This window comes from Nicotiana tomentosiformis, chromosome 8 (assembly GCF_000390325.3).
Source record: "Nicotiana tomentosiformis chromosome 8, ASM39032v3, whole genome shotgun sequence".
Lineage (NCBI taxonomy): Eukaryota > Viridiplantae > Streptophyta > Magnoliopsida > Solanales > Solanaceae > Nicotiana > Nicotiana tomentosiformis.
The window spans coordinates 64,590,357-64,610,593 of NC_090819.1; the positions used below are offsets into that span (position 1 = coordinate 64,590,357).

The window sequence follows — 20,237 nt, forward strand, 5'->3', positions numbered from 1 at the left end:
GATGAATCCATTAAAATGTACTTTTAGAGTTGCTTCTGGAAAGTTCCTGGGTTTCATTGTCCGGCATCGAGGGATTGAAATTTATCAAGCCAAAGTAGATGCCATTTTAAAAATGCCTGAGCCTTGGGATATTCATGAATTGAAAAGTCTGCAAGGAAAGGTAGAATACCTTAGGTTATTCATCTCAAACCTAACTGGGAGGTGCCAACAATTCAGTTGACTCATGAAGAAAGGCATTCCTTTCAAGTAGGACTAAGCTTGTAACAATGCCTTTGAAAGTATTAAAACTTATTTGATGAAACCTCAAGTTTTGGTAGCCCTTATACATGGAAAGTCGTTGATGCCATATATTTAGGCACAACAAAGATCTCTTGGAGCACAGTTGGCCCAAGAAAATAGTAAAGGGAAAGAAAACTCCACTTACCACTTGAGCAGGATGATGACACCAAATGAGCTCAATTATTCGCTAATCGAAAATTTAAGTTTGGCGCTATTCTTCTCAATCAAAAAGTTGAAGCACTACTTTCAAGCTCATGCCGTTCGTCTTGTTTCTAGAGCAAGTTCCATCAAGTTCGTGATGTGAATACCTGTCCTTACTGATCGACTAGCAAGGTGATACCTCCAGTTTCAACAATTTGAAATTGTGCATATGCTTCAAAACGCTATAAAAGGACAAATTAGCAGACTTCTTGGCAGATCACTCTATACCTAATGATTGGGAGCTAACCGACGAACTACCTACTGAAGACACAATGGTCATATAAGCTCAACCTCCATGGAAGATGTACGTTGATGGTTCTGCACATCGTGGATGAGCTGGTGTTGGCAAAGTATTTGTTACTTCTTAAGGTGAGGTTCTGCCCTACTCCTTTACTTTGACACTACTCTACTCTAACAATGTTGATGAGTACTAAGCTTTAATACTTGGACTTGAAATGGCTGTCAATATGAAGCAGTTGTAATTGCAAGTCTTTGGTGATTCCCAGTTAGTGATCAATCAACTTCTAGGTAGTTACGAGGAAATCCGAACTACGACCATATCATGATTATGCTTAAAATATTAATGGGATGGGTTGGTGAAGTGACTATCCAACATGTGCCTAAGAAAGAAAAAAAGAAGGCTGATGCCTTAGCTTCTGTAGCTTTATCGTTAACTCTGCCTGATCAAGCGCAAGTTACTATCTGCCAAAAATGGGTAGTACCACTACCAAATATAGGTGAAAGTAAAGAAAACAAAGTCGAGCATATTTTCACTATTTATGAAGCTGAGAAGGAAGATTGACAACAAACTATCATTGACTACTTGGGCTATGGGATACTTTTCGGGGTCGCTCACCGCGTTTCTTCTACGATAAAGATGCTTTATACAGAAGATCATTTGAGAGAGTACTCTTTCGATGTTTAGGGGAAGATAAAGCACTCCAAGCTTTGCAAGAAGCACATTATGGGGTATGCGGATCACATCACTCTGGACCAAAGCTCAACTTCCATATAAAAAGCATGAAATATTATTGTCCAACGTTGGTAAAAGATTGCTTGGACTATGCTCGAAGATGCAAGGCTTGCCAGTTCCACGCAAATTTTATTCATCAGCCTCCTGAATTGCTACATCCGATTGTTGCATCATGGTCATTCGACGCTTGGGGATTAGATGTTGTTGGTTCGCTACCAAAATCTTCTGGCATACATTTGTATATATTGGCCGCAATCGATTACTTCTCAAAATGGGCGAAAGCTTTTTCTCTCAAGGAAGTAAAGAAGGAGAATGTTGCTAACTTCATCTGAGTAAATATCATCTATCGCTTTAGCATTCCTCTTTACATAATAATGGATAATGGAAAGCCATTCGACAATAGGTTAATGAACAAGATTTGTGATCTCTTTGGCTTCAAGTAACGTAACTCTTCTATGTACATTGATTTCGCCAATGGTCTAGTTGAGGCATTCAACAAAACTCTATGCAACTTGTTAAAGAAAGTCGTCTCCAAATCCAAACGAGATTGGCATGACCGTACGAAAGAAGCTCTGTGGGCGTATAAGACAACTCACCATTCTCTAACAAAAGCAACTCCTTATTCACTTGTCTATAGGGTTGAAGCCGTTTTGCTACTCGAACGTCAAATACATTCATTACGATTAGCTATTCAAGAAGGGATCACTAATGAAGAAAATTCTTGACTTCGACTAGCAAAGTTGGAGTCTCTTAATGAGAAGAGTTTGGAAGCTCAACAGAGTCTTGAATGATATCAAGCTCTATTGTCTCGTGCCTTCAATAAAAATGTTCGCCCAAAATCCTTTCAAGTAGGAGATCAAGGCCTTTCCATACGAAGACGCAGTATTATTTTCCATAAACATGTAGGGAAGTTCACTTTAAAATGAGATGGGTCATATATCATGTAAGAAGCTTATTCAAGTAGGGCTTACAAACTGGTTGAGGCGGATGGCATGAGAATCGGCCCTATCAATGGCAAGTTTTTGAAGAAGTAATATCTTTGAAAGAAGATATGATCCTTAACGCAAGAGCATAAACTACATGTTACTCCTGGCCCGCGAGAGTATAAACTTTGTACAGCTCAAAAAAAAGAAGTCTGCAAGTATGAAATTTTTGTGGGAATGTGCAAGTATCTGGGGCGACTCTGAAGGTGTTTGATTATGAATTTTGGATATGTCGTAGATTTTAAAGTTTGATTTTGATAAATCAAATGGCTCATATTTTTGACGTTCTCACATTGAGATATATATTTCCTACCACAAAGGTGCAAATGCGATGAACAATATTTTCTTCAAAGAAAAAGGAGGACGTATCTTCAAATCAGAGAACTTCGAGACATGAACGACAACGATGTTTAAAAGAAAGCTAAGTTTTATTATGTGAACGTCAATACATCATGCTAAGCAAGGAACTATTGATATTGAACCACAAAGAAAAAAAGAGACATCAATGAAAACCTGTGATATAAAGTAAAATAGATAGAGTTTTTATTTCTAAGAATAGCCGCTAGTTAATCAAATATAAGAAAATAAAAGAGAAAAATAAAATACTCTATATAGGATAATCTAAGACAACTTGTAATTGACCAAGTCTTGAAGGGTGGCCTCTAAGTGTTGATTCTTCTTCTCTACGCCGGCCAAGTCATCAACAGTCGCCAAGGAAACAGCGGAACATCTACGGTACTCATCTTCAGCAGATGAAACTTTGGATTCTATTTCTTCGACTTCTTTCTTGGCGACATCTTGCAGAACTCTTAACTTCTTCACCTTCTCCTTCGTCTCTTTAAGAGATTGACTTGTGGTAGACAGTTATTCAACCTTTTCGCTTTTCTTAGTCAAGAAAGATCAAGGTGTGCCTTGGCTTTTAAAAATAACTCTGATTTTTCAACGTCCACGACCTTATCGTAGAGAGTTGATCATGCCTAGTCACACAAATTAGCAAGCTCAAAGAAAGACTTTAATAGGTCACTCATAGGGGAAATATCTACACCCTTTCCATATATCTCATCCAGAATCACTTGGATCTCGTATCCAAGAGAAGAAACATTGTTTGCAGTAAGGTCAGAAAGCTTAGCATGAGTTTCAGCCCAAGCATCCAAGAAGAAATTCTTGCGAAGAGTCAAGATGACCTTTCTTCCATCAAAGATAGACATTGTTGGTGCTGATCGTTTGCAAAATTTAGGCCACGATTTTGCTTTATCTCCATCATGTGGAATGGAAGTCGCCTCTAGCTCTGACTTAAATGTTGGAAGTGATTTTCTCAAGTTTGGTTCTGCCACAGATTCACTACTACCTTGTGACTCGCTTTGGTGTGATACTATCAAAATGTTGATACTGTTTGACTTCTTGGAAAAGATAAACAGGTAGTGAAGTCACTTGGGTATCATGGGATAACAAGAGAGTTTTAATCATTACCTCTTTAACAATCGTCAAAGTCCTTGAAAGTTCTTGAAGCACTGCTTATGTTGCCAGTAACCTGAACTACATCCAAATCAGTGTCTCGTTGCTTGTTTGAATATATCTTTACCCGCTTGAAGTTTTGATCTCTGTGACTGCTATTACTCTTATTTTGGGATGGTCATTTGTTGGAAGTAGGGACAATGACACCTAATGGATGGGAACCTTCATTAGTTTGATGATCCCGAACATGGAATTTTCTTTTATTGAACTTCTTTATGTGGAGGTCCCTTGATTTTGCGTGGTTCAACCACCTTAGATTTTAATATAGGGGACTTGTCTTCCTTATTGTGCTCTTGAGGTATGTCCTACAAAGGGGTAATAAAGTTTTGCCCATCATTGTACACCAAAGTTTGTAGATTATCCTCAAGAAATTTTTCATGCGCTTGTTCCCACCAAGACACATAATTTGTGGAGAGAAGCTTCTTTGCGGAAGCTCCTGTTGGGGGAAAAGTTGCCTGAGACATAGATCGATACAATGTGCAAAATCCGCCAACATTTGAGTCATTCATCCAAAAGGGCACTGCGGATATCATTCTCCAAAGAACTAGGAACATTTTGGTAAAATCCAAACTAACGCCCAAATCGATGCAGACTATAGGGCTCGATAATGAAGGAGTTACCATACCTCAAAGGGAGATAGTTAAAACGTAAGCTCATGAAGTGATTTGACTCCAATTCTGGCGTAAGATCGTTGTCCACATAATAATAAAGATGCGACTTAGTTAACATGGTTGCAGTCCAAACTATATTTTTCCCATCATGGATGTATTTTCTTGCATCAATCTTGTCAGAGTATCTCGTTACACCCTCTCCCGAGTATGCCACCATCAATGGAACAGATGGACCATTAGGTAGCGTATAGTGGGTTTTGAAGTAATAAGCAAGGCAACTGTAAACATAATGGACAAGAAAATAGACTTTGACTTGATTAAGTTGTGAAAAATATAAAATCTTATTCAAACCATTATAGATGTTTGCCAAAACTGGAACTGCAAGACTAAACTTTCATCATATTGCAATCATGCTTGCCATTTTAAAAGTCTTTGGGCGGATAAAGTCTTCTGACTTATAGGGAAATATAAAAATGCACAACCAACATGATAAGAAAGCAGCGAGATATGTGTCATCTTTCTTTTCAGATCTTACCCTAAGCTTGGAAAATACCACTTCTTCATTATTGGACCATCCAGTTGTCTTAAGTATTGCTTAAGGGTGGCAAGTGGGCCGGGCCTGTGACCGGCCCGTGACCGCGGGTCAAGTGGGCTAAATGGGTCGGGACCGGTAGGACCGCTAGTGGTGGGTTTGGGCCAGTCTCGTAGGCCGATTCTTGCCTTTGAACTGTTAGGACCGGGACCGTTTGGCCCGCCAAGGGACAGGGACCGGGATGAGTTGCCATCCCTTTGTACCTAGATTATCCAGCTAGCTTTCGGACGAGGATAAATTGCCATCCCTTTGAGCCCGAAGATTATCCCATTGATTTTTGGACAGAGATGAGTTGCCATACCTTTGCGCCCAAAGATTATTCCACTGGTTTTCGGACGAGGAAGGGTTTCCATCCCTTTGTGCCCAATTATTATCACACCGGTTTTCGGGCGGGGATAGGTACCCATCCTTTCATACCCTAAGATCGCCTTCTTCATGTGTGGATCATAACATATCTTTCTCGTTTGACCTACAAAAAGAAAAAAAAAAGAGCGACAAAAAACGAAAGACACAAGAAAAGAAGAAGAAAACTACCTTCATGCCTGCCGAGTTATCAAAAGTAGACTCATAATGCTTGTAAATACTGCAATTGATGCTGATCGAATAAATGAAGACGATTATTGGAAGATTAATGGCGATGTGGGACTAGAAGTTTGTTAGAGTCCAACAAGAATTTGGTATCCTATTTCAACTAGAAGAAAAAGTTACTAGCGGTGGAATTTGCCTACATAGAATCCAATTGAGAAGCGGACAATATTAGTTCTATCTAGTGAAGTAAGGAAAGAATATCCTAGGAATACAATGATGACATCCACGTGGATTTAGCCTAAAATACCATTATTCAAGTCTAGTACATTGAAAATGGATATACCTAGAAGTTGCATGAGACGTTTTTCATAAACACATGTACATACGGAGTTCTTTTACTTGAAGCCCAGTCTTTAAAATCCACACAAAAAGTCTTGAAGTTCGAAATTTTTGCAGGCATGCGTAATTTATTGGATTTAAATTTATAAAGTAATTTGAATTATATTTTAAATATATTAGTCCAAATAAATATTATTGGCTAATATAATTGAATTAATTACTTAAGTCTAATAGATACTGATTCGGCTAGCCCATTTAGTTGCGATACAAGTGATAAACCTACTTTATTAGGCCCAATATGTCATCTTCCTAGAGGCTCAGTTAGTTCCACGTGTCAAATGACGTGGCACACCAAGTCAAACGGAAGAGCCAATAGGATCATGCAACGTGTCAAAATGACAAGGCATGCCAAGACGAATAAAAAGGCCAATAAAACCGTGCCACATATGCAAGTGACATGTTCTGGCCAGTCAAATGCGACCTTGTCACGCTTCAATCTGATTAGTCGGGAAGAGTTTGTTCTCCTCATAACTCTTCCCTTCCACAACTATAAATAGGGGTCTTCATAACTCATAAAAGACACTAGAAATCATAACAAGAAGTAAGAGAGATCTCGTGGATCAAACACCGCAAATTTCTCTATAAGTTTCAAGCTTCAAACAACCAAGTTCAAATTCAAAAAATCAAGCTCAAGTTCAAGAACGAAGAACAAATCAAGGTTCAAGGAGTACAAATTCAAATCAAAGTTCGTGCTCGTTGAATTCGAGATCATCGTTCGTGAAAACGAGAACATATTCAAGATCAAGCTCAAAAGCCCTTGAATTTATTTACTGTTGTAAAGAAGAATCAGAGGATTCATAGATATTGTAACACTTATGTTATTTGAAATCAAATACTACGATTGTTGCAATATTTTTCGGTCTCGATTATTTCTTGACGGAGATTTATTGTCTACAACACATATTTTTATTGAGTAGAGTTGTTTAAATAAAATAAAATGGAATATAAGAATCAACTTTAAAAGTTGGAACAAGTTCAAGTGTTAATGCAGATATTAAGTTTTTTTGAGCTCCGACCTTCAATTAACCTGTTAAAAGATCTCGATATCATACAAGACTAAATTCATCGACTTTATTTGTTTAATTTTAAAAGAATAACCCATTTCTCCAACTATTTTTTGGTTTGTTTGCCCTAACAGACTAAAATATCATTCAATAGTTATAAACTATTTTATTTATCATTCAATAGTCAGATTTTATTTACGAAAATTATTACTCCTATATTATAGTAGTGGAAAAGCGACCATTTTAACAGGTCCAAAATACATTTAGAGCCTATCCATATACTCCAAAATACATTTAGAGCCTATCCATATACTCCAAGTCGGCCCAAACCTAACCCGTAGCGTCTCTATTTAAATATTCCATCCGTTTCAATTTATCTGAACTTATTTTCTTTTTAGTCCGTGCCAAAAAGAATGACCTATTTTCTTATTTGAAAATAATTTACCTTAATGAAATGATTTATAGCCACACAAAATATATATAACTTATTTTATATCACAACTTCAAAAGTATCATCTTTTTCCTTGTACTCTGTTCAGTCAAATGGGTTCTTGAAACGGAGAGAGTATTAAAATTGAATAGAAAACTAGGGGGAGTTGTTTCTCTACTTCCCACTGGCACGCTTTCTATTTTCTGTCCGCACCGTTGCGGAATTTCGATCTCCAATCTCCGAGCATCTACAGTCTGAACATTCTCAGTATTTTCAACTGATCTTCAACAACAGCGACTAGTATTCTTCAACTTCCAACAACAGCGACTTCTTCTTCATCTACTTCTGATTTCTGAAAGAAATCAAGAATCTCAAATCATCAACTAGGGTTGTTCTTCTTCTTCTTCAACTTCAAGTTCAAGACTTCAAGACTTCAACAGGTATGTTCTGAACTTCTGATTTACGTTATTCTTCTTCTTCTTCTTCTTCTTCTTTTTCTTCTTCTTCTTATTCTTTTTCTTTTTTTTCTAAACGTCCAAAAAGCAGCGAAATGCTGGCGAATTTTTTCAGAATTTTACCGCCCAATTTTTTCAGAATTTTACTGCCTAATTTTTTCAGTTATTAACAGAGAATTCCTGTGATTTTTTATATCCTTTATAGTTTATTCTTAGTTCTTATTGCCTTTCTTATGTGTTATGTAGTTGTTCTTTTAATGGCGCCAAAAGAAGATAGGAAAGATCCGGTTTGGGCTTACTCTGAAAGAGTTTGCGAGACGAACAAGATGGCAATTAGATGTCTTTTTTGTGACAAGATTTCAAATGGAGGAATCTATCGTCAAAAAGCGCATCTAATCGGCGGTGATCCAAATGTCGCATCTTGTTCTAAAGTTCCGTCGCATGTGAAGGAAGATTTGAAAGCATTCCTTCATAAAAAGAAAGAGTTAAAGACTCAACTGATTCATGAACAAGAACTGTATCCAAAATCACAAAAACGGGGAAGGATGCAACCAATGTCTTCTAGTTTTGGATCTACTGGCAAGACCAAAGGTCCTATGGATTGTTACTTCTCGCAAAAATCCGGAGATAAGGAAGAAAAAAGTGGTAATCCTCAAATTGATGCCAAAACGATTTTGAGGGATCGTGCAATTATAATGTTTGCGCGGTGGATGTATGATGCAGGTCTTCTTTTTAATTGTGTTAATTATACTGACACTTTTTCTGCTTTTATTGAGGCTGTAGGCCAATATGGTCCAGGAATAAAGCCTCCAACATATCATGAAGTTAGAGGGCCATATCTAAAAAAAGAGGTAGCAGAGGTGAACAAAATCGTGGAGGAGCACAAAGTAGAATGGAACAAGTTTGGTTGTTCCATTATGATGGATAAGTGGACGGCGAGAAATGGAAAAATAATCATCAATGTCTTGGTGAATTCTCCTAAGGGAAGCCTGTTTCTCGAGTCCGTTGATGCAAGCGACTCTTCGACTGATTCAACCAAAATGTACTCCTTGTTCAAGAGTACAATAGACTCTATTGGAGAAGAAAATGTTGTTCAAGTTGTCACGGAAAATGCCAGTAAAAATGTTAAAGCTGGCGATTTGATGTCTGTTGGGTACCCGCATATTTATTGGATTCCGTGTGCAGCACATTCCATTAATTTGATCTTCGGTGATATTTTCAAGGAAAGACCATTTAGTTCAATCTTTAATCAGGCAATTAGAGTGCATTCCTATATTTTTCAAAGGCCTTTGTTATTGAATATGATGAAGAAATTCACTAAACAAAGAAGCTTGGTGAAACCCGCAAAGACAAGATTTGCTACTGCTTTCTTGACTTTGCATAGGATGTATGAGCAAAAAAGCAATTTGAAGAAGTTGTTTGTTTCAGATGAGTACACTAATAGTGCCTATGGAAGGGAAGCTCGAGGGAGAGAATCTGCAGATATTATACTTTCTCCTTCATTCTGGAACAATGTGGTTCATGCATTGAAGATTGGTGGTCCTTTAGTTAAAGTGCTTCGTTTGGTGGATGAGGAGCAAATGCCACCAATGGGCTACCTGTACGAAGCAATGGATAGGGCAAAAGAGGCTATTCAAGTCTCGTTTAGTGATCAAGGAAAATACAAAAGAGTCTTTGAGATCATAGATAAAAGGTGGGATAGTAAACTTCATAGCCCTTTGCATGCAGCTGGACTTGTTTTGAACCCGGAACTGTTTTATGACAATGAAGAAAGGATTCTAGGAGATGAACCTTTGTTGAATGGATACTATGAATGTATTGAGAAGTTGATACCTGAAGAATCCGTGCAAGATAAAATAACAGAGCAATTTAGTATTTATAGGAATGTTGAGCAACTTTTTGGAAAAAACATGGCGATTAGACAAAGAAAGACGAAGTCACCAGGTGAGCGAGTGCTTATATGTTGTTTTATAGTTAATAAGTTATTTCTTTATAAATATTATGTTTTGAAAATTTGTTCTACTTCTACAGTTGAATGGTGGAAGCAATATGGCCATTCCACTCCGGATTTACAAAAGTTTTCCATCAAGGTTCTAAGTCTAACATGTAGCTCATCCGGGTGTGAAAGGAATTGGAGCGTGTTTGAACATGTAAGAATTAAGAAGAAAGATTTAGTATATTGAGATAATTAAATTATATCTCAATTGTCCTAAACTTACTAATTACTTATTATTTGCAGATTCATACCAAAAAAAGGAACAAACTAACCTTGAAGCGTCTCAATGATCTAGTATTCATTAAGTACAATAGAACATTGAGGCGTCGTTACAACGCTCGCAATGTAATTGATCCAATTAGTTTGGACAACATCGATGATGCTAATGAATGGCTAACTGGAGTCCCGGAAGATCATGCAGATGAAGAAGTATTTGAGGAAACTTCTGATTTCACTTGGGGTGATGTTGCGGAGGCGCGTGGAATTGGGGAGAGGATTTATGGTTTGAGGGGGAGTACCTCAACTTCAAGTTCACAGAGGAAGGGAAAAGAGGCAGCTAGTTTGTCCCTAGTTGATGAAGAAGAAGAAGTTGAAGAAGATGACGAGCAATATAATAATGATAGTGGAATACAAGAATTTGACAATCTTGTAGAAGAATAAGATGCTCATTTTGTGTTTTAATTGATGCTACTATTTAGTTTTTACATTGAAGTATTGAACATTTGCTTACAATTACATGTGTTGTCTATGCAATATTTATTTATTTATTTTTTTTTATAAATTTCGCTTCACTTCAAAAAAGCGAGCGCTTCGCTTCTCGCTTCTCGCTTTAAGCGAAATGGGGTTTGTCGCTTTTTCTCGCTTCACGCTCTTCACAACATTGGTTGGACCCTAATATTATTACTCAAGCTTCATCCCAGAGTAAATTTTCTCCCTTGTGACCTCTCAAAATAAAAATAAAAAATTCTCCCTTGTGTGCGCTGAACTGATAATTCTCTGCTCTGCTTATGCTGTGACTACGAGTGACTCATTTTCAAGACACTGTTTGCTAGTCTATGTGGTTTTTATTATGTTCTTGGATTCTTTTTTCCTAAGTCCTTTTCTATGTTTATTTATTTTATTTATTTATCACTATATTCATACCTATCAAAAAAAGAAGTTTGTTACTATGTTTATCGGAGGTTTTATATGCAGAAGATTTTTATTTCAAATTTGTTTTTGGGATTTTGATGGCGAAAGAGAACTGAAGACTATAGATGCCATTAAAGGGCAACACTACACCATAATTTCTTATTAAATTCATGGTTTTCTAATGGCATAACGATAAGGAGCCTCCAATCACATTCTCAACTCTCAAGCAGTTGGGCTAGCCTTTTGTCTTGTGTAAATAACTAATGTTTATTTTCTATGGTGTGTATATATATATATATATTTCTCCAGTAATGCCTCTCTTTGCTAATGATATGCTTCTATAGCATTTTGAAGATTATCTTTTTGTTTTGATAATGAAAATTGGGTTTTGTGCTTAAAGCATTGGTAGATCTTGACGTATTTCTAAGTTTTTCGTGTTTGACAAGTCTGAGGACTAGTGTTTGTGTTGTATGCGATTTGAGGGCAACCTAGGAAAGAGTAGTTTCTGCAGAAAACTGAAAAACTATTTTCAAGTGCACTGTCATCTACTGATATATTTGTATATTTGGTTGTTGATTGGTGTTATAGTGTGATTTAGCAGACAGCTGGACAACTAGTTGGTTTCTTTCTTTTGATTATTACCTTCATTGATCAACCTTTGAGTTTTGCAATTAGTCTTCCTGTTAATTGTTTTTTTCTGGGACATGTCTTCTATGTTGACAGTGTGGTCTAGGTGATGCTTTCCGTTGCAGTACGTGTCCTTATAAGGGTCTTCCTCCATTCAAACTAGGCGAAAAGGTACATGTCAAGAACAAGTTATTCCCCTCTATTTTTCTATTTCCTTCTCTGAGGTTTCATTATGCAGGAATAAATATACATTTATATGTTCCTTACTTACCTAAGGAAAAAGATTGCAGTATACATGAAGATGATGTGTACTGACATTTTGTTGTAATGATGCCAGTATTTATGGTGAACATGAAAGTGAAACCTTTGATTATTGACCAAAATCTGATTGCCTCTTTGAAGCTTTTGTCTCACCAATCATTTATTTATGGAAATAATGCATTTAGATGACAAGCAACGGAGTTGTGATTCTACTCTTTGTTAGAATCCTGAATAAGAGGAGGGTAATATGAACTGGTTTATGATTGGCATCTCAAGTATTCTTTTTTTTTTTTTTTTTGAAAATAATTTGACTAGAAGTTCTGATTTGTTACTTTGCTTTGTTTGGATCTCACGTGTGGCTGTCTTAGAATATGAAGAGACCTAGTTGACCTGTTTTAAAACTGATGGTGGATCCTAAATATAGGACTATATTTATGTAAGGCTTTGAACTGATGTTAAATCTCATCGGGTTTTGCTTGTTGGTGGTTAAGAATAATAACTTATGTAAAGAAAAAGTTATTTTGGTATTGAGTTTTGAATAAAATTCAATATACATTATAAAAAGAAGGATTAATGGGAGTATAAAAATTCAATATACACTTGGTATTGAGTTTTAATCCAACGCGATCAGTTATGGCTGTTGCACTTGATGTTGTTCTTCACTGAGCATAATGATTCCTGGGGAGTCCTAGTCTCTGGTTGATTTCATTATTATATTCTTGTTTGCAATGTGATGTGTGATAAATTCCAATTGAGTATGACACCTCTCTCACTGCTTTGGCAGGTAACGCTTTCTGGTAATTTTCTTGATGCTGCAGATGATAACAGTCAGATATGAGATTGTTCATTTTGGTTGTGGTGAGATAAGTGAATGTGTAATATGGACTCTTGAAGAAGTGAGGGAAATAGCAGTGGAATGTGAACTACTGTTAAGACTTGGATTTGTTGCTTGATTGGAAAGAAAATGATGAACGCCAGGAGGATTGGTGATCTCGAGTGAGAAAGGGTAGAGTTTATGACTCACAATTCTTAGCACTGTGCGTTTGCTCGCTTGATTTGCCATCATTTTGTTTGGCTTCGAGGTGTAACTTTTTTTTGTTGGATTGAATTAATTTTGATTCATCAACATCAATTTGGACAGTTGAAGAAAATTTCAACTTGTAAATCACTTCGCACTATTTGGTATGCAAAATCAGAAAACATTTTCAAAGTGAAAAATTTGAGAGCAGCATCCTTTCAGAACTCTTTCGGTAGGAGAAAAAGATGCTACTAGGGGTGTTCATGGTTCGGTTTGAGTCGGTTTTTCCCTAAAAAGAAATCAAACCAAGTAAGTTGGTTTTTCAAATATTGGAACCAAACCAAATCGATTAAGTCAATTTTTCGGTTTTTTCGGTTATTTATCGGTTTTTGCTTACATATGAGACATACACTACCAAACGCATGTTCCGGCGACTACATTTTCAACGTAACACTATCAAACTAATTGCTCTTTGAGAAATCTATCATTTACCAAGATATATTGATGATAGTTGACTCAAATAGTGATAAATAATTTAACTACTCAATTAAAAATCGATTATTTTTAACATGAAATAAATTCTCGTACTTAGCAAAAGAAAACTGCCAATTAAACTAAAAGGCAAAGAATTAGATTATTATAATAGCAAAGAACTAGACTAAAAATACAAATGACTAATATGTACCATAAAATTTCAGAAACTTTATATAAAAATATACATATATATATATATGTGTAATAATAAATTTATATAGCTACTTTTACAGTCGGTTTGGTTCGGTTTTTTTCGGTTATTTTATATTAAAATCAAAACCAAACCAAATTTGATCAATTTTTAAAATTTAAAACTGTGTACGGTTATAACCGATTGAGTCAGTCGTACGGACTAATCGAGACGGCAATACTTCGATCGAAAGGTATCTACGTAAGGTCAGGTCGAGGTCCGAAGAAAGGGACTTCAGGATTCGAGCTCCAAGTTCGATCAAGGATCAGTTCGGTATCATTATCGGGCCCATGACCAAATCAAACCACGAGGCAAAAGGTTGTCGGAGATGCACAGACCGACCAACACCCACCCCGAATATCAAGACTCCGAGTCAGGATCGAGCTCGATTCAAGGCCAATGGCTCGACCCGATATCGAGTTCGAGTCAGTATCGAAGCTCACAGACAAGGCCGTTACAGTCGCACTAAGGGAGAAAATCCTGGTGGGAAGTAGGGAAAAGACAATACATCATGGGCTCTCCACTACGTATTTTTTTATTGTTGTGTATAAAGCAGGATCCCTCTACTATAGGGGGAGGGGGAGGATTGTAAGCAGAGACACATTGGAACAAAAGATTTCTTCTCATATTGAAAGATATTTCTTTGTGTTTATTTTTCTTTATCTTATTCGATCTTCTTCTCAGTATTCTGATTCTCATAGTCAAGAATACACATATTTCTATTTATTTATACGATTTGTATCAAATTATATCACATATCCTTAGAACTATACACAAATTTAACTCTATCCAATTTTTCGGGTAAACAGTTTGGCGCCCACCGTGGGGCTAAGAGTAACAGTGGTTGTTTGATACAAATCTGCAATACATACCAGTTTACAACTTCAAATCAACAATACCAGTTTACCTATCGACCACGAAGCCGGCCTTCAAGATGAAACTAACAACTTGACACCCAGGGTCGGAAGGCGAATTAACGATGTCACCGAAGCTCGAGTTGAAGTACCGCTAGATGTCAATTTACAAGTGGCTCTTGAGGCGAACCAACGTTCCGAACTGGAAAAAAGCATTCAGGGCGGTACTCGATCCGTAGCTCGAGACACCCATAACGTGGAGGAGATCGGAGTCACCTTACGGATGATCTTCGAGATGTTACAAGCTCAGCAAATAGCGATAGCTCAATTGCATAGCCAAACTCAGGTACAAAGCAGGCCAGAGCCCAATCCGCTTCGAGAAATCACCCACAAAACGGAACCAGCCATAGTGAAGTCAAATGAGCAAGAATCGGGGACTACTCCTGAAATTACTAAATTGCTCGAGGAACTCACAAAACGAGTCGAAGCCAACGATAAAAAAATAGAAACATATAATTCCAGGGTCGATCAGATCCCGGGAGCTCCACCAATGATAAAAGGGCTAGATTCAAAAAAATTCATTCAAAAGCCTTTTCCCTCGAGTGCAGCCCCAAAACCAATCCCCCAAAAATTCCGTATGTCCGAAATACCCAAATATAACGGAATGACTGACCCCAACGAGCACGTCACTTCTTACACGTATGCCATCAAGGGCAATGATTTGGAAGATGATGAGATCGAATCTGTATTATTAAAAAAATTCGGTGAAACCTTGTCAAAGGGGGCAATGGTATGGTATCATAATTTACCATCTAGCTCTATTGATTCTTTTGCTATGCTTGCAGATTGCTTCGTAAAAGCACATGCCGGAGACATAAATGTTGAAACCAGAAAGTCATACATGTTCAAGGTAAAACAAAAGGATAACGAGATGCTAAGGGAGTTCGTATCTCGTTTTCAAATGGAACGAATGGATCTGCCACCAGTCACAGACGATTGGGTTGTTCAAGCTTTCACTCAAGGTCTAAACGAGCGGAGCTCGATGGCTTCACGGCGGCTGAAGCAAAATCTGATCGAGTACCCAGCTATTACTTGGGCTGATGTGCACAATCAATATCAATCCAAAATAAGAGTCGAAGATGACCAGTTGATTTCTAGGTCCGTTACGAAAAGAACTACCAAGCAAAAGTCGACCAGAGATCGATACCAGCCATATAGCATAAACGATACTACTGCTGAGTATCCGAGGCCTCTTTAAAATCAACCTCATATACTGGGGGCTTTATCATTGAACACATCTGTGATGATTATCAAGTTCGGTGCAAAGGAAGTTACTTCGTTATTTCATGACAAACAGTGTCACAACAGCAAACGTTGTAAGAGCCAAATGGTCAAAACGAACCATGCTTATGTAGTTGGCCTGAGCCCTGACGCAAAACATGAACACATGTATAATGACTTGCAAAGAAATCCCTCTTCTTTACCGATATTCTATGTTCAAGACTTATTATGCAAACAGGATCGAGTTCGAGCAAGCGCTCACTCGACCATTACGCATACGGGCTACATTTCCAGTTCGAATCATTCACTCGACTACTAAGACTACGGGCTAATTTTATTTCGAGTTCGAGCAAGCACTCACTCGACTATTACGCCTACGGGCTACATTGCATCGAGTTCGAATCATTCACTCGACTGCTAAGCCTACGAGCTACTTTTATTTCGAGTTCGAGCAATCACTCACTCGATTAAGCCTACGGGCTACTTTGACCATTACGCCTACGGGCTACATTATTTCGAGTTGGAATCATTCACTCGACTATTAAGCCTATAGGTTACTTTTATTTCAAGTTCGAGCAAGCACTCACTCGACTATTACGCCTACGGACTACATTATTTTGAGTTTAAATCATTCACTCGACTACTAAGCCTACGTGCTAATTTGACTATTATACCTACGGGCTACATTGCATCGAGTTCGAATCATTCACTCGACTGCTAAGCCTATGGGCTACTTTTATTTCGAGTTTAAGCAAGCACTCACTCGACCATTAAGCCTACGTGCTACTTTGACCATTACGCCTACGGGCTACATTATTTCGAGTTTGAATCATTCACTCGACTACTAAGCTTATGGGCTACTTTTATTTCGAGTTCGAGCAAGCACCCACTCGACTATTACGCCTACGGGCTATATTACATCGAGTTCGAATCATTCACTCGACTACTAAGCCTACGGGCTACTTTTATTTCGAGTTCGAGCAAGCACTCACTCGACCATTAAGCCTACAGGCTACTTTGACCATTACGCCTACGGGCTACATTATTTCGAGTTTGAATCATTCACTCGAGTACTAAGCCTACAGGCTACTTTTATTTCTAGTTCAAATAAGCACCCACTCGACTATTACGCCTACGGGCTATATTACATCGAGTTCGAATCATTCACTCGACTACTAAGCCTACGGGCTACTTTTATTTCGAGTTCAAGCAAGCACTCACTCGATCATTATGCCTACGGGTTACATTATTTCGAGTTCGAATCATTCACTCGACTACTAAGCCTACAAGCTACTTTTATTTCGAGTTCGAGCAAGCACTCACTCGACCATTACGCCTACGGGCTACATTATTTCGAGAAAAACTACTCATTTCTTCGAATTCAAACGAACACTTGACTATTTAAGCTGAAGGATGTTTGAGCCCGATAAAGCAAAGGGGATTACCCACAAGGCCCGAAGGCAACAAAGATTAAAATTCAAACTATCTATTTAGTTTGAAAGGATATTTTACTTCAAAAGGAAGAAAGATTTATATTTACAAATTTTTTACAGAGGTGGCTACTCTGCCAAAAGGAAGTTCTTTATACAAAAACCGAAAGCAGTATCAAAAGAACGCAACAAACGACCTAAGGCCCTAAATGACTCAATCTTCATCGAAGGCCGTATTCTCGGCATCGTCCTCATCTTCAGACTCCCCCGAGTCATCGGAGTCCTCCTCAGGAAAGGCCAACCTCCGAGCTTTATTCTCCTCCGCCCTGGCGACTTCAATTTTGGCCCCAATATTGAAGCCCTGAGCTCTTACCTCCTCGAGAGCCTCTCTCCGAGCTTGCTATTTTGCATGTTCGACCATGCTCTCAGCTTTGGCTTGGTTAACCTCGACATCGATCCTGAATTGAGCCACTTTGGCATCAGCTCTTTTATTGGCCTTGATCACCTCAGATCTGGCCACTTCAAGTTCTTTGGCCAAATCTGCTTTATCTGAAGTGGACAAATCCAACCGATGCTGAAGCTCTTTCATCTTTTCAATCAGCCCCAAAGCATTTTCTTTTGCAAATCGAAGTTGGGCATCAGACAGCTCCAACTGAGCTTCGACGGCTTCCTTTTTCGAAGCAAGGATATCCATAGACTTTTTAAATTCTTCTACCTCGGCAAGTAGCGCATCTACCTGTGAGTTAAGCTGTCCAATCTGCTCGATCCTCTGCCGAACCTACAGAATCGGATCATTAGTGGTTATCTCTTTTTCATCTTTACTATCACGGAACATTCGAAATACCTGCTCAGCCATCTCTTCATGCTCTTCCCGAGCCGCTGTTAAATCTGGTCGAAGTTTTTCACTAAGGAGCTTGTACGGGTCACTCTTCTCAGTGAGGCTCTGAACCTCGGCATCATGCTCCTCCTGGATTTGAAGAAAGGCTTCGTGATGCAACACTGAAGCCTGTAAACAAAAGAAGAAACATTAGAATTACCTACAACTCTAAGTGTAAAAGAAACAACAAAAATGCCATCAAAATTACCCGATTCAAAGCATGTTGGGCCTCGTTAAAGAGACAGGCGGCCCCCACTGCATTCATCATTGATTGATCTTCTTCGGTCACCAAGGACCGTAGGTAGCTGGCAATCCCCACAGGGAAGAAAAAATTTGGGTATCCGCAGGTACGGAGAGCACTATCTTTCGCCTTCGGTCGGGATCGATGCTCGGGGCCGAAAATCGGTCCACCAGTTTATGAATCGAAGAGGGCTCGGTAGAACCCGACCACGACGCTTTTTTGGGTACCGACATTCCACCAAAACTGGTAACCTCCTCCGAGGCACCTGACTCGAGCCCCTCCAGAAAACCATGGATATCAGCCGACTCCTGAATACCCTCATAGGACCGATCCTCTAACATGACGGCCTCTCGAATCATGGCATCCGAAATCTGAGGGGATCCGCCAATGTCAACTATCCCAAACTCATCCCTTGAAATATCTTCTACTGCCCCAGAAGATCCACCCTCGATGTCCCTTTCAATCATCTTAGTTCGAGAAGGGATAATCTCGGCTTCTTCTTGTTATGGGATTATGGCTAAGGTTCCTTGATTTGCTTCCACCAAATTGGAAGACTGTTGAATCACAACATTATCCCGAACGCAGGCTAAATTCTCCTCTCCTTCTTCGGGCTCTTCCCTTAAATGGCGGGTCACTTCCGAAGTCATAACACCAGAGCCCCCCTTCGGCTTTCGAGATCTCTTAGCAGGTTTCTTCTTCTCCGAGCTAGGGAGCCCGATACATCTTTTCTCTTCCTTTCTTTTACATTCTTCAGGACAAGAGCTTCTTCTCCACCAGATGGGGGTCTCATGACTACATCTTTCCCGAGTCCTACAAAAGGGAAGATGGAGATTTACCATACAAACCGATGAAGAGACAAATCGACAAAAATATTTACCATGAGTGCGGGCCTCCCATCGACCCTTTGATAATTCGACCCAAGCACGCTCGGAGTACGGTCTCTGCAACACCAGACTTTCGACCCATTGTCTAAGATCCGGGATCGGTTCCGACATTCGAGCTATGGCTGTGATAAGGAAAGAAAAATGGATCAACAAAATAAAAGTCAATCACAAAATCAAAACGGGCAAAGAGAAACGTTCACTCAAGGCTCATATTCCATTTCTCGGGAAGTGGCAAGTCATCGGCAGGGATCAGGTCCGAGGTTTTGATTCGAACAAAACAGCCCATCCAACCCCGATCATGGGTCTCGTCTATGCTCGAGAATGGCGCTTTGGTTGCTCGACGAGCAAGCTTGATCAACCCTCATCGATAAAGTCGGGGACTGTAAAGGCACATAAGATGATCGAGGGTGAAGATACGCCCCTCGACCTTGCTCGAGAAAAATCAAAGAAGAATCACTATCCTCCAAAAGGAAGGGTGAATTTGGCCGAGGGTCACATCGTACCTCTTACAAAAGGCAACGATGATAGGGTCTAAAGGTCCCAACGTGAAAGGATAAGTGTAAAAACTTAAGAAACCTTCGACGTGGGTAGTAATTGATTCATCAGGCGATGAGATTACTACGAGTTTATTATCCCAGTTGCATTCTTGTATGACTTTATCGAGAACTATTTCGGTAATTGAACATTGATACCTCGACATCGGCTCACACCGACCCGGTATTGGAGAAGGCTTTTCAATTTTAAAATCGCCTACAGTCGAACACCCTATCAGAACGAATTCCTCATGGCGGGGCTCTTCCACATCCTCGCCACCAGCAGGTCGAGATGAAGAAGCGGTCTCTTTTTGCGGAACAATTTTAGACGTTTTTGCCATTTAAAAATTCGTGAACAAAGAACGGAAGTATTTGGTGTTTTAAGAAAGAGTTTGCAGTAAAACTCACAG

General features: G+C 38.8%; 3 protein-coding genes and 1 long non-coding RNA gene across 4 annotated transcripts; 3 read left to right on the top strand and 1 right to left on the bottom strand.

Moving 5' to 3' along the window:
• Positions 1–8,227: 8,227 nt before the first annotated feature.
• On the top strand, positions 8,228–9,269 carry LOC104112332 (uncharacterized). Its single transcript, XM_070183594.1, has 2 exons — positions 8,228–9,123; positions 9,224–9,269. Exons 1-2 carry the CDS (start codon positions 8,228–8,230, stop codon positions 9,267–9,269), a joined length of 942 nt encoding a protein of 313 aa, XP_070039695.1.
• On the top strand, positions 9,260–10,777 carry LOC138896875 (uncharacterized). The gene is made up of 3 exons (XM_070182398.1): positions 9,260–9,914; positions 10,002–10,120; positions 10,210–10,777. The coding sequence occupies exons 1-3, from the start codon at positions 9,272–9,274 to the stop codon at positions 10,624–10,626; spliced, it is 1,179 nt and encodes a 392-aa protein (XP_070038499.1). The 5' UTR covers positions 9,260–9,271; the 3' UTR covers positions 10,627–10,777.
• Positions 10,778–11,599: 822 nt separating this feature from the next.
• LOC117280576 (uncharacterized) lies at positions 11,600–12,891 on the top strand. The gene is made up of 2 exons (XR_004511101.2): positions 11,600–11,895; positions 12,770–12,891. It is a non-coding gene; the product is annotated as an uncharacterized lncRNA (long non-coding RNA).
• A 4,615-nt stretch (positions 12,892–17,506) lies between these two features.
• On the bottom strand, positions 17,507–18,877 carry LOC138897603 (uncharacterized). The gene is made up of 4 exons (XM_070183595.1): positions 18,638–18,877; positions 18,137–18,298; positions 17,813–18,070; positions 17,507–17,692 (listed from the first exon to the last, which is right to left on the bottom strand). The coding sequence occupies exons 1-4, from the start codon at positions 18,875–18,877 to the stop codon at positions 17,507–17,509; spliced, it is 846 nt and encodes a 281-aa protein (XP_070039696.1).
• Between the last annotated feature and the right edge of the window lie 1,360 nt (positions 18,878–20,237).